This window comes from Saccopteryx leptura, chromosome 1, assembly GCF_036850995.1.
Source record: "Saccopteryx leptura isolate mSacLep1 chromosome 1, mSacLep1_pri_phased_curated, whole genome shotgun sequence".
In the NCBI taxonomy this organism is placed as follows: Eukaryota; Metazoa; Chordata; class Mammalia; order Chiroptera; family Emballonuridae; genus Saccopteryx; species Saccopteryx leptura.
Genome location: NC_089503.1, coordinates 100,212,101 through 100,226,867, shown reverse-complemented (window position 1 = coordinate 100,226,867; position 14,767 = coordinate 100,212,101). Strand labels below are relative to the sequence as shown.

The 14,767-nt window shown below is 42.9% G+C and overlaps 1 protein-coding gene and 1 pseudogene across 6 annotated transcripts in view; one reads left to right on the top strand and one right to left on the bottom strand.

Moving 5' to 3' along the window:
• RNF214 (ring finger protein 214) overlaps window positions 1-14,767 on the top strand; it is a 59,856-nt gene that overhangs the window by 2,927 nt on the left and 42,162 nt on the right. For 5 of the 6 annotated variants that reach the window (XM_066372675.1, XM_066372677.1, XM_066372674.1 and 2 more), the window contains exons 3-6: window positions 855-1,365; window positions 2,077-2,136; window positions 9,870-10,010; window positions 13,780-13,919. In XM_066372675.1, the coding sequence (XP_066228772.1) occupies window positions 855-1,365; window positions 2,077-2,136; window positions 9,870-10,010; window positions 13,780-13,919 (852 nt within the window). The remainder of the gene's footprint in view (window positions 1-854; window positions 1,366-2,076; window positions 2,137-9,869; window positions 10,011-13,779; window positions 13,920-14,767) is intronic. The other variant, XM_066372680.1, reaches the window with a different exon arrangement.
• Window positions 2,982-3,985, bottom strand: LOC136389719 (PRELI domain-containing protein 1, mitochondrial pseudogene; annotated as a pseudogene).

Below are 14,767 nucleotides of genomic sequence, written 5' to 3'. Positions count from 1 at the left end.
TGCTTTATTTTGAACAGCAAGTACTGCTGAGGAAAGAAAGGCATAGTGACCTGAAGCCTCAGGCAGTGCTAGCTTGGGGTTGCTAAGGACCTCAGTTGACAAAATTAGTTTTCGACAAGGGTAAAGATTCAGTCATTATTCCTAGGTGAGACACTTACAGTTGTGAATGTTGGATGTCAATGTAAATAGGTTTTAAAGGTCTCTTTACAAACCAATATTTTAAGTTTCTGTGGTAAACAAAACAACTATCCCAGTGTTATATGTTTACTTACTAGTCTGGGATGAAACTTCTACTGACAGCTTCAATTTTGGATTCCGAGTTGTTTGTAGTCAGACAGCTTGAAGTGAAGAAGCTGTGCTCTGGGAACCCTGAAGAACCGAAGAAGGGGCTCTTCTGGTCAGAGAGCTGTATAATGAGCTCGAGTGAAAATTATTTTTGAGAAACATGAGAGTGGAATAAAAACATTTCCAAATTAATGTTTTATTTATTAAAATATTACATGTACCTAAATTAGTACATGTAACTAAAATGAAATATTCTGACTACCATTAGGTTATTTCATCTGAATCCCTAAAAGTGATTTATATTGGCCCTCGAAAAGTGTTTGGATCTTCTGACTCACTTGGGTGTAGTTATTTACCATAGACTGTGTCCAGAACCCAGGCCCTTAACCACAAGCTGTACTCCCTGTATGTGGGATATAATCACTGGATAGAACCAACATTCATTTTGATACTCTGGGGGGTTCATTAGTCTAGTATTGTTCTTTTAGTGTTTACATTAAAAGTATTATGTATTTTGTCCTTGTTAAGACTGGGTGAAGAGAGAAACTTTTTGTCTTATGTTTTGGTAGCCCCAAAGACCCTGCACAGAAGCACAAGAACTCGCCTCTGTCGAGTGTAAGTAGCCAAACGATACCCAAGGAGAATAACAGAAATGTGCATTTGGAACAACCAGAGCAGAATCCTGGTTCATCAGCAGGTGACACTTCAGCAGCGCACCAGGCGGTTTTAGGAGAACACTTGCTAGCAACAGCCCTTTGTCTTTCTGGCGGTGGGTTGCAGTCTGATTTGAAGGACGTGGCCAACACAGCAGGAGAGGAGGGGGACACGTGCCTCCGGGAAAGCCTCCATCCTGTCGCTCGGTCTCTTAAGGCAGGGTGCCATACAAAGCAGCTTGCCTCCGGGAATGGTTCTGAAGAGAAATCCCCACAAGCATCCGTGCTAAAGGAAGGTAGCAGGGACACAGGCTTGGATTTCCGACCTGTAGTACCTCCAGCAAATGGGGTTGAAGGAGTCAGAGTGGATCAGGATGATGATCAGGATAGCTCTTCCCTGAAGCTTTCTCAGAACATTGCTGTACAGGTCAAGTATCAAGTTTCTACTATTAAAATGGAATTTGGGCTCTTTAAATTTTTTTATTTTTATTTTTTAGAGTGAGACATTTCTTCATGGTTGGTGGAGAGCTACTCTATCATTTTTTTTTACTGACAACTGTCATACTATTTCACAGATCATACTATTTCATGCTATTTCTATAGAGTGCTATGTGATTATTTTATTCTGGTTTTCAATAAATAATAAAGCTAGGAGCCATTGTCTGAGTGTGCTGACTAGGAACTATACGGTCTATATACAGTCTCGTCACTGAGTGACTAATGAGGGTAGGTCATTTGCGTTCACATCTCCCATCTTTGTCCTTGCAGGAGGAATCCTTGTTAATTCTCTGACCTACATCTTAAGAAGTACAGTGTATCCTGCCTTCTAGTGACTGGTGTGCTTTGTTGTAGGAGGAAGGATGGGAATCCTAGGTCGTAAGGGCAGAATTCTAATCTCAGGCCTGAGGCTGTCTCTCCATTAGTTGTTGGGTTCCATCCCGGTGGTTCTGTGGGATGAGTGCTCCCTGCAGCATGGAGTCCGTGTCCACTGGCCAGACTGCAGTGCTTCACTTGCTGTGAAGCCAATATGTCAGCGTCTTACTTACTTGTGGCAGATTTCTAGGTGAAAGTGCTAGAGTAATTCTTCCTTTTCAGTTATCACTGAACAGTTCTGAATAGATTGTCTCTTTCTTTATAGACTGACTTTAAGACGGCTGATTCAGAGGTAAACACAGATCAAGATATTGAAAAGAATCTGGTAAGTATTTAAACTGTCATTGTTAATATGTATATGAAACCCTTAATGCAGAAGATCTACAGTCATATGATCTCAGTTGGGAAAGGTACAGGAACAACCTCCTTTAAAAAATTCCTGATGAACAGTCAGCTAATTTTTTTTTTTTCTTTGTGGCAGAGACAGAGTCTGAGAGAGGGACAGATAGGAAGGGAGAGAGATGAAAAACATCAATTCTTCATTGTGGTTCCTTAGTTGTTCATTGATTGCTTTCTCATATGTGCCTTGACCTGAGGGCTACAGCAGAGTGAGTGACCCCTTGCTCAAGGCAGTGACCTTGGGCTCAAGCTGGTGAGCCTTGCTCAAACCCAATGAGCCCGCGCCCATGCTGGCGACCTCGGGTTCTTGAACTTGGGTCCTCCGCATCCCAGTCCGATGCTCTATTCACTGTACCACTGCCTGGTCAGGCCAGTCAACTAATGTTTACTTGATCACTTCCAGAGATGGGAAGCTTACTGCTCACAAAGCAGCCTTTTGCATTTTTAAAATGGCTCTTATTGTTCTGTCTTATTTTGAGGTGAGGATTTGTTATAATTCTCTCTTGAGCTATATAGAGTAAATCTAAAATCTCTTGTTAGCCCTTCATGTTTTTTTCTGGTAGTGATGAGGGAAGTGCTGATTGAATTCAGCCAATATTACTGAGTGCCTGTTATGTGATAGGTATTGATCCAGTTACTGGACATATCAAAGAATAGAACAAAGGTTCCTGCTCTCATGGAGCTTACAGTCTAGTGTTTATGACCACTTTGCTTGCATGCTGTCTGTGACATTGGGCAAGTCATGGCACCTCTTTGTGCCTCTGTCCTGAGCTACCTGATACGGGAGGAAGCAGGCCTGGCCCAGACATGGATAATGTGTTCAGTGCATTGTAGATGCCAAACAAGACACCTCTCCCACCCACCACCCAGTACATCAGGCTGGGAGTTTATCTTTTTTTTTTTTAAGATTTTACTTACTGATTTTAGAAAGGAGAGAGAGAGGCAGAGGGGTGGGGAGGGGAGTAGCGAGAAGCATCAATTCCTAGTAGTTGCTTTCATATGTGCCTTGACCAGGCAAGCCTGGGGTTTTGAACTGCTGACCTCAGCATTGCAGGTCGACGTTCTATCTACTGCGCCACACCAGCCAGGCTGGAAGTTGACTTTTACTAATAAAGTATAAGTGGGGAGGGCAGAGATGTGGAGCGGGTGGTCTGGTGTGCTGCCCCAGAGCTGGCTGGCTACACAGGTGGCTGCCTTGTTGGCAAGGTCCTTGATCTTCCCTGTACTGCCAGCACTGTCTCCTCTCCTACTCCTTGGCTTCTCTGGCTGTCTCAACAAGGATTTTGGAAGGGGCCTCATCTTGCAACTTGGCCAAGATGTATTCAGAACCCTTCATCATCTTGGTCACATTTTTTTTGTACTGCGCGAGACCAAATTCCTGAACAGCTCTGGGGATGCCAGATAAGCTAGAGGAGACCCAGCCTTCTCGTCATATCGGTCCAGCCACTGTTATCAGAGTTCACACAGTAAACGTACCTTCCTCCACTAGCACCATCTGGGTGTGGTTGATGCTCCAGGTGAAGGTGGTCATGGTCTGGTTCTCTGGGTCCATAATAGAATCCTCCAGATGTACACTGAGGGAGCAGCACTGGCAGGAAATAGCCGCTCGGCCCAGTGGGGTATCCTGTTGGTCTTGGTCAGAAGTCTCTGGTACAGGAGCTTCTGGTCAGTGATCAGGGGTCAGCTGCTGGTACACTGTCTTCTGTCAGGACTTAATTGCTGTAGGGATTTGGGTACCACTGCCAGACGGCAGCAACACTTGATCCCAGGAGCATGCTGTGGCCCAGAAAATACTTTGCCACTGACCCCAGTCAGGGCAGGCTCAGCGCAGGGGTGTGGGGGCAGGGGTGGGTTGGGGATGGGAATTGGCGGTGGCACATGGAGGCCAGGATGGCTCAGCACACACCCACCACGCTCAGGCTCAGTCACCAGTGTTTTGGTGCCACCAGCTGCTGTCACCATGAAGGAGTTGTTCAGTAGCCTTACATAGTTCTGAAGTTCTTTTTCTTTTTTTTTTTTTTGTATTTTTCTGAAGTTGGAAATGGGGAGGCAGTCAGACAGACTCCCACATGCGCCTAACCGGGATCCACCTGGCATGCTCACCAGAGGGCAATGCTCTGCCCATCTGGGGCATTGCTCTGTTGCAACCAGAGCCATCCTCAGCGCCCGGGCCAACTTTGCTCCAATGGAGCCTTGGCTGTGGGAGGGGAAGAGAGAGACAGAGAGGAAGGAGAGGGGGAGGGGTGGAGAAGCAGATGAGCGCTTCTCCTGTGTGCCCTGGCAGGGAATCGAACCCGGGACTCCTGCATGCCAGGCCGACACTACCACTGGCCAACTGAGCCAACCAGCCAGGGCCAGTTCTTTTTATGAGTTGATGCTTCTCTTCCTCTTAATTCTCAGGTCTGAACCTTTCCAGGTGAAACATCCCCAGATGTTTTTAACATTCTTCTTTATAGGATATGTTTTCAGTCCCCTTGTCATCCTGGCTACTTGTTCACTGAGACATGTTCCATTTTATCAATGTTTCTTCTGAAATGTAATCATGAGAACTAAATGCAGGAACCCAGACAGAGTATGGGACTCCTCACACTGCTGAACTTTCAGTCAGACCCTACCAGTCTGTTTCGTGTGCATTATTTAGTTGTAGCTCCCATGTTATTCCTAAGTAGTTTTTAAAACTTAGAGAACTTCACATTTGTATTTGTTAAACTGGTCCCCTATCACTGGCATTTTGTGGCAAAAACTCCCACCCCCTAAGTGAATGCATATCTAATAGGTGCAAAGATCATTGACCATATTGCACTTTTTTTTTTTTTAACAGGGACAGAGAGAGAGTCAGAGAGAGGGATAGATAGGGACAGACAGGAACAGAGAGAGATGAGAAGCATCAATCATCAGTGTTTCATTGACGTTGTGACACCTTAGTTGTTCATTGATTGCTTTCTCATATGTGCCTTGACCGCGGGCCTTCAGCAGACGGAGTAACCCCTTGCTTTAGCCAGCGACCTTGGGTCCAAGCTGGTGAGCTTTTTTTTTTTTGCTCAAACCAGATGAGCCTGCACTCAAGCTGGCGACCTTGGGATCTCGAACCTGGGTCCTCTGCGTCCCAGTCCAACGCTGTATCCACTGCGCCACCGCCTGGTCAGGCCATATTGCACTTTTTAAAAAAAGATTTTATTTATGCATTTTTAGAAGAGAAGAGAGGGAGAGAGAAAGAGAAGCAGGAAGGATCAACTCATAGTTGCTTCTCATATGTGCCTTGACCAGGCCAGCCCAAGGTTTAGAACCAGCGACCTCAGCATTCCAGGTCAACTCATTATCCATTGCGCCACCACAGGTCAGGCACGAATGCATATTTAAATATATTTTTCAAAAGGAAGGATACTGCTGGGAAAGGAACCCTAGGATCAGGAAGGAGGTCTTCAGGGTGAGATGTGTTAATTGAGTGGACAAAAGGGAAGTGCTGGTAGTAACCAGAGAAGAAAGTGAGTATGCAGAGCTCGCTGAAGAAACTTAGGGGCTGATAGGGAAGAAATAAGTTACTAGAGTACATTAATCAGATGAGGCCAGTTAAAACTTCAAAATGGAGAGTAGCAACTCAGGAGTTATTAATAACAGCAGGTAAAAAGAATCTGTAGAGCAGCGGTTCTCAACCTGTGGGTCGCGACCCACAGGTTGAGAACCGCTGCTGTAGATGAAAGACCTCGTGGAGACATGCTGAGTAGGAGCGACCCTCCAGAGAAAGGGGACGTCATCTTCTCTTGAGCACTTATGCTAATCAGCTTATTTATTTCGAGTATTTGTTTTGTCCCCATAGTTTAAGGTGGGGTTTGTATGACTATGTAGCAATTGAAGGGGCCAACTAAAGTAATAAATTCATTTTGGTATCAGTCTGAAACAGGGGTGGAAACTGGTAAGTGATTGGGGCAAAAGAGGCCCAGGGTTGTGTTGTGTTTGGCTGTGTTGTTTTGGGTGGTGCTGCAGCCCACAGTCTTAAAAAGGCAGTGGAACTAGGCAGGTGTTAAGCTTAGCGGCAACACAAGAAACTTGGCTCTTGTTTTATTTGCTATCCTTTTCATGCGTTTATGGTAATGGCCCACTCACTACCTTATACCAAATATGGGTTTTTTCCCAGGCAAATGAATGCATTTATTTGAATATTTATACAAAAATGGCCTGAGAGCAGTAGATACACTTTCAAAAGGGTATTGCTTCCATTTTGATGTTGCGCACTAGAGAATATTTTAAATTCTTGTTAACTCTCAGAATTAGATCTCAACACTACGTTTTTAAGCTATGTAACTTGTATGTACTATATCAGCAGTGAATCATATTAGAATCACAACATTATCCAGCTTATATCATGAGAATTATTTGGTAAGAATGTCATTTTAAAAAGTCAAACAGAGCCTGACCTGTGGTGGCGCAGTGGATAAAGCGTCGACCTGGAAATGCTGAGGTTGCCGGTTCAAAACCCTGGGCTTGCCTGGTCAAGGCACATATGGGAGTTGATGCTTCCAACTCCTCCCCACCTTCTCTCTCTGTCTCTCTCTCCTCTCTCTCTCCCGCTCTGTCTCTCTCTCCCTTTCTCTTTCCTCTCTAAAATGAATAAATTAAAAAAAAAAAAAGAAAGCAATCAATGAACAACTAAGGTGTTGCAACGCACAATGAAAAACTAATGATTGATGCTTCTCATCTCTCTCCGTTCCTGTCTCTCTGTCCCTGTCTATAAGAAAAAAAAAAAAAAAAAAGAAAAGAAAAAAAAAAAGTCAAACAGAGCCTGACCTGTGGTGGCTCAGTGGATAGAGCACCAACTTAGAATGCTGAAGTTGCCCGTTTGAAGCCCTGGACTTGCCCAGTCAAGGCACATATGACAAGCAGTCGATGAAATACTAAAATGAAGCAGCTATGAGTTGATGCTTCCCATCCCTAACCCTTTCTCCTCTCTCTGTAAAACCAATAAATAAAATGTTAAAAATAAATAAAAAGTCAAACAGAGCTTTAAACTTGAATCATTTACATTGTTACCTTATAAAATTCAACCCATTTTAAAGACTCTGAAAATATACAATTATGTGTTTTCTGCTTTAAACAAAATGAAAAATGTTTTGAGTATCAAACAGTATATTCTCTACCTTGTAGACAGTATCTTTGTCTAACACTGTTAGCGACTTTTTTTTTCTTTTTTTTTTTTTTTTACAGAGACAGTGAGAGAGAGGGATAGACAGGGACAGACAGACAGGAACGGAGAGAGATGAGAAGCATCAATCATTAGTTTTTCATTGCGCGTTGCAACACCTTAGTTGTTCATTGATTGCCCTCTCATATGTGCCTTGACTACGGGCCTTCAGCAGACCGAGTAACCCCTTGCTGGAGCCAGCGACCTTGGGTCCAAGCTGGTGGGCTTTTGCTCAAACCAGATGAGCCGGCACTCAAGCTGGTGACCTCGGGGTCTCAAACCTGGGTCCTCTGCATCCCAGTCTGACGCTCTGTCTACTGCGCCACCGCCTGGTCAGGCTGTTAGCGACTTTTAAATAACATAACTAGAAGAAAAGCTACTCCAAAATTGTTTTTTCTAATAAGTTATGACAAATTTGACACTAGGTTTTTATCTGGATAAAGCATTCATGTTATGTAGAAATAATAGTAAAATCTTTTCCTTTTAGGTTAATGAATTCCCTTAGAAAGCAGATCTTTTTTTTTTTTTTTTTTACAGAGACAGAGAGTCAGAGAGAGAGATAGACAGGGAAAGACAGACAGGAATGAAGAGATGAGAAGCATCAATCATTAGTTTTTCGCTGCGCATTGCAACACCTTAGTTGTTCATTGATTGCTTTCTCATATGTTCCTTGACCGTGGGCCTTCAGCAGACCGAGTAACTCCTTGCTTGAGCCAGTGACCTTGAGTCCAAGCTGGTGAGCTTTTGCTCAAACCAGATAAGCCTGTGCTCAAGCTGGCGACCTCGGGGTCTCAAACCTGGGTCCTTGGCATCCCAATCTGACGCTCTATCCACTGCGCCACTGCCTGGTCAGGCATGAAAGCAGCTCTTTAACTTTTCTTTTTGGTGGCAGAGACAGGGAGAGTCAGAGAGAGGGACAGATAGGGACAGACAGGCAAGAAGGGAGAGAGATGAGAAACATCAGTTCTTTGTTATAGTTCTTTAGTTGTTCATTGATTGCTTTCTCATATGTACCTTGACCACGGGGCTACAGCAGACCGAGTAACCCCTTGCTGGAGCCAGCGACCTTGGGTTCAAGCTGGTGAGCTGTACTCAAACTAGATGAGCCCACACTCAAGCTGGCGACCTCGGGATCTCGAACCTGGGTTCTCTGCATCCAAGTCCGATGCTCTGTCCACTGCGCCATTGCCTGGTCAGGCCAGGCTTAACTTTTTAATAATACTAATTTAAGTCTAATATTATAGTCCCTTGACCTACTTGATTTGGGCTCATCTGGTACCAAATGTGTTTTAAATTGACCCTCTTTAAGTTTTAGTGACCCTTTGAAAAGTAGCTGTAGCTGATTTTCTGATTTGAGGGAGGCAGAGCTGAACTGTGGTCCTTGCTTCTCCTCCCTACGTTACACAAGACACGAGAGCTTGCCGGTTTGCTCAGTGTGTAGCCTAAGTTCTCTAGACCTCTTTGTGGGTCTGTCCGTTTTCAGAGCTAATGATACAAGAAATTCTATTTCTGTATATATTTTGGTAGGTGACATGTTCTTTGTTTTTGCCCATTCTTTTCTTCACTTAATGAATGATAAAATACCTCTTTCTTCTTATTCCCTAGAGCAGGGATTGACAAACTTATTTTCTAAAGGGTCAGATAATAAATATTTTAGGCTGTATGGGCTCTGTTTTAACCAGTCCAGTCTGTCGTTAGAGTTGAAAACAGCATGTAAACCATTGGCAATGGTTGTGTTCCTACAAACTATTTATTTATAAAAACAGACCATAGGTTGCTAACCACCCTCTCTTCCCCTTCAAAGCAGCATTGTACAATAGAACTCTCTGTACTAATGGACATGTTCCATATTTGTGCTAATGTGGTAGCTACTAGTCACCTGTAGCTATTGAGCATTTGGAATGTGGCTAGGTGACTGAGCAGCTGGATTCTAAGGTTTTCTTCTTTTAATTAGTTTAAGTTAACATAGCCACATACAACTAGTAGCTGTACTATTGGACACTGCAGCCATGTAGCTCTGCACAGTGCCTTGAACAGGCACCTGGTAAATGTTTCTTTTTTTCCTAAATTTTATTTATTTATTTATTTTTTACAGAGACAGAGAGTGAGTCAGAGAGAGGGATAGACAGGGACAGACAGACAGGAACGGAGAGAGATGAGAAGCATCAATCATTAGTTTTTCATTGTGCATTGTGACACCTTAGTTGTTCATTGATTGCTTTCTCATATGCGCCTTGACCATGGGCCTTCAGCAGACTGAGTAACCTCTTGCTGGAGCCAGCGACCTTGGGTTCAAGCTGGTGGGCTTTTGCTCAAACCAGATGAGCCCACATTCAAACTGGCGACCTCGGGATCTTGAACCCGGGTCCTCTGCATCCCAGTCCGATGCTCTATCCACTGCGCTACCGCCTGATCAGGCTGGTAAATGTTTCTTGCAATTAAATTGTGGAATTACACTTCTCTCCTGTTGTTATTAATAGGATAAAATGATGACAGAGAGAACTCTATTGAAGGAACGTTACCAGGAAGTCCTGGACAAGCAGAGGCAAGTGGAGAATCAGCTCCAAGTGCAGTTAAAGCAACTTCAGCAAAGGAGAGAAGAAGAGATGAAGAATCACCAGGTATTCTATTAATGTTAAAATTGACAGTAAGTCTGTAGTCACTAATCAAGCTTTAATTTTGTATCCAAATTAATAGAAATAGAAAAGCAGTATTTAACTTTATAATGGTTATGGTAGAATTTTAAGGATAAAAATAACCTTTGAGGACATCTTATTCAAACTCTTACTTTTTATTTTAGTTCAGAGAGAAAAGGATTTTTTATTTAATACAGTTTGTTGATATGACAGTCTACCTAGAAAATCATTTGATTAGACTCTTGTATCACATGTTAAAAATACTATTGTAGATAGATTAAATATTTCAAAGTAGAGGAAAATGTAGGAGAATATTTAGAAAAATCTCAAGTTATAAGAGATCATTTTAAGCCAGGCAGAAAATCCAGAAGCCATACAAAATTTAATCAACTCAATTACATATGATTAAAAACTTTTGGTATAGCAAATGTTACAAAAACAGTCAAATAAGTCAATGTCAGGCTGAGAGAAGATATTTATAGTACATCTGATGAAGTATTTAATATCCATGACATTCTGAGATTCTTATAATTCCTGGTAAAATTGAAATAATCTAGAGAAGAACCAGGAAAGGTTATTGTATTAGTTCCCTATTGCTGCTGTAACAAATTACCATGAATTTAGTGGCTCATAGCAACACAAAGTTATTATCTGATAGTTCTGTGGGTCACAAGTCAAACATGGGTGTCATTGGGTGAAAATCAAGGTATTAACAAGGTTGTAGTCCCTCCTGAGGGCTGTAGGGGTGGATCTGTTTCTCTGCATGTCCAGCTTCTAGAGGCTGCTTGCATTGCTTGACTATGGCTCCTTCTCCATCTTCTAAGTCAGAAGCATTGCGTCTCTGACCATTCTTCTCCAAATACATCTTCCTCTGATCACAACTGGCCCCATCTTGTGATTAGATTGGGCCCACATACATGATCCAGGATTACTTTCCCATCTCAACTTCCTTACCTAAGTCACATTTGCAGAGTGTCTTTCCCCATGGAAGGTAACATATTCACAAGTTACAGGGATTAGAATGTGGACATATTTGGGGGCAGGGGATTATAACAGACAGTATCACAGAAGAGGACAAGCAAATCATTAATAAATAAATGGAAGGAAGCTCAGCCTCACTGGTTCATTCATTCATTCATTCATTCACTCAGCAGATGTTGGGTTTTTTTTTGTTTTGTTTTTTTCTGAAGTGAGAAGCGAAGAGGCAGAGAGACAGACTCCCTCATGCATCTGACCAGGATCCACCCGGCATGCCCACCAGGAGGCGATGCTCTGCCTATCTGGGGCGTTGCTTGGTTGTAACTGGAGCCATTCTAGCGCCTGAGGTGGACGCCATGGAGCCATCCTCAGTGCCCGGGCCAGCTTTGCTCCAGTGGAGCCTTGGCTGCGGGAGAGGAAGAGAGAGACAGAGAGGAAGGAGAGGGGAGGGGTGGAGAAGCAGATGGGCGCTTCTCCTGTGTGTCCTGGCCGGGAATTGAACTCGGGACTTCCACATGCCAGCCAATGCTCTACTGCTGAGCTAGCCAGCCAGGGCCTCTGAGTTTCTAATCTAGGCTCTGAAGATTAGTAGTGAGTGAAACTTACTCTCTGCCTTCAGTAAATACTTGTTCTAGCTCCAGGAGACAGGCAGTGAAAACAGTAAAGAATGGGAGTTAGGGAAATGCTCATTACAAGTATTAGATACTATTCCTCCTTCTCCCCAAAAGGATTGGCAGAAATAAAATAAGTTGTCAAGTGTGAGGAAAAATGAACTCTTTTCACATACTGGTAAGAGTATGAATTACTAAGGCCTTTTTAGAAAGGTTATTAGGCCTGACCAGGCAGTGGTGCAGTGGATAGAGTGTCGGACTGGGATGCCGAGGACCCAGGTTCGAGACCCCGAGGTCCCCAGCTTGAGCACGGGTTCATCTGGTTTGAGCAAAAAAGCTCACCAGCTTGGACCCAAGGGGTTGCTGGCTCAAGCAAAGGGTTACTCGGTCTGCTGAAGTCTCATGGTCAAAGCACATATGAGAAAGCAATCAATGAACAACTAAGGTGTCAAAACACGCAATGAAAAATTAATGATTGATGCTTCTCATCTCTCCGTTCCTGTCTGTCTGTCCCTATCTATCTCTCTCTCTGTCTCTGTAAAAAATAAATAAATAGAAAGGTTATTAGGGCCTGACCTGTGGTGGCGCAATGGATAAAGCATCGACCTGGAAATGCTGAGGTCGCTGGTTCAAAACCCTGGGCTTGCCTGGTCAAGGTACATATGGGAGTTGATGCTTCCAGCTCCTCCCCCTTCTCTCTCTCTGTCTCTTCTCTCTCTCTCTCTCTCTTTCTCTGTCTCACCCTCTCCTCTCTAAAAATAAATAAATAAATAAATAAATAAAAATTAAAAAAAATTTTAAAGAAAGGTTATTAGGGATTGTCAGTTAAATTTTTTTTTTTTTTTGTATTTTTTTTTTCTGAAGCTGGAAACGGGGAGAGATAGTCAGACAGTCTCCCGCATGCGCCCGACCGGGATCCACCCGGCACGCCCACCAGGGGCGACTCTCTGCCCACCAGGGGGCGATGCTCTGCCCCTCCGGGGTGTCGCTCTGCCGCGACCAGAGCCACTCTAGCGCCTGGGGCAGAGGCCAGGGAGCCATCCCCAGCACCCGGGCCATCTTTGCTCCAGTGGAGCCTTGGCTGCGGGAGGGGAAGAGAGAGACAGAGAGGAAGGAGAGGGGGAGGTGGAGAAGCAAATGGGCGCCTCTCCTATGTGCCCTGGCCAGGAATCGAACCCGGGTCCCCCGCACGCCAGGCCAACGCTCCACCGCTGAGCCAACCGGCCAGGGCCTGTCAGTTAAAATTTTATCTGTACATATGCTGCTATGACATAGCAATCACATGATTAAAAATGTATGCTATAGAAATAAAAATTTTTATATGAAAGTGTTCGTTACAGTATTTATATCTAGAGTGTTCGTTACAGTATTGTTTATAGTTACAGAAAAACTGGATCAGCATGATGGACTCTTAACAGAGTGGTTGGGTAAACTGCATATATAAATATATACATTATGTCATCTTATGCAGCTTTTTTTAAAATCTATATATATCGATAGTGTATTCATTTCAAGTGAAAAAAAGCAAGATGCAGAATAATGTATATAAAATGACCTCATTTGGAAAACAAAGCAGTGAAATCTATGTGTTTGTGTGAGAATGGAGAAAAATATGAAGAAAGTACAAAACAGTTAACACATTGATTACTTTATGGATAAAATTTGTGTTAATTAGGGAGGACTTATCTCTATCACTTTTTTAGTACTATCATAACACACTTTTTTTTGTTAAATAGTAAGAAAAGAAAAAAAACTTCACACATAAGAAAGAAGATCTGTAACAAAACAAAACAAAACTATGTTTGTTGAAAGTAACAAGCTCCCACCCTGTGCAAGAACACCTTTGTCAGTATTCTTGACAGGTGTATTCAGCCTTTATTTGATTATCAGTAATGGAGAATTTATTGCTTCATAAGGCAGTAATTCTGTTTTGAACAGTAAGAAATTCATTTTCCTGTTAAATTGAAATCTGTTTTATTGTAACTGTCTTCCTTACATCTAAATACTGTCTTTCGGAACTACTCTTCAACCAGATTCCTTCAGTTCAGTTTGAATTTCCTGAAATCGGTATGTTAATTTGTGATCGTTGAAAATAACATACAGACCAAAAGAACTAATTTATTTCCTTCTTTATTTGTGTGTAACTGTGATTGTATGGGACTCAGGAGATATTAAAGGCTATCCAGGATGTAACAATAAAGCGAGAAGAAACAAAGAAGAAGATAGAGAAAGAGAAGAAAGAGTTTTTGCAGAAGGAGCAGGATCTGAAAGCTGAAATTGAGAAACTCTGTGAGAAGGGCAGAAGGTAAATGATGCTATTAAAAATAAAAACCCTATGTGTATGTAAGGGGTCAATACTGTTTGTATTTCTGGTTTCTTTCACTCTAATTTTTATTTGAAAAAAAAAAAAGAAATAAAACTCTTCCACTGATTTTAGTCTTTCCAACTTCCTATGTTAGATTTAATAAAGAAAATTTCAGCCTGACCAGGCGGTGGCACAGTGGATAGAGTGCCAGACTGGGATGCAGAGGACCCAGGTTCAAGACCCCGAGGTCACCAGCTTGAGCTCATCTGGTTTGAGCAAAAGCCCACCAACTTGAACCCAAGGTCGCTGGCTCCAGCAAGGGTTTATACTCAGTCTGCTGAAGGCCCACAGTCAAGGCACATATGAGAAAGCAATCAATGAACAACTAAGGTGTTGCAATGTGCAATGAAAAACTAATGATTGATGCTTCTCATCTCTCTCTGTTCCTGTCTGTCTCTCCCTGTCTATCCCTCTCTCTGACTCACTCTCTGTCTCTGTAAAAAATAAATAAATAAATAAAATTTAAAAAAAAAAGAAAAGAAAAGAAAATTTCAGGCCCTCATTGGTTAGTTCAGTCAGTTAAGAGTGTCATCCCAAAACAGCAAGGTTGCAGGTTTGATCCCAGGTCAGGGCACACACAGGAAACAACCAATGAATGCACGGCTGAGTGGAACAACAAATGAATGCTTCCCTTCCTTCTCCCCCCTCTCTCCCTTCCTCTCTCTGTCTCCCTAAAAGTCAATTAAAAAAAAAAATTAAGCCCTTGGCCAGATGCTCGGTTGGTTGGAGTGTCATCCCAAAGGGCAGAGGTTACTGCTTCATACAGGAGCAACTTGATGTTCCTTTCT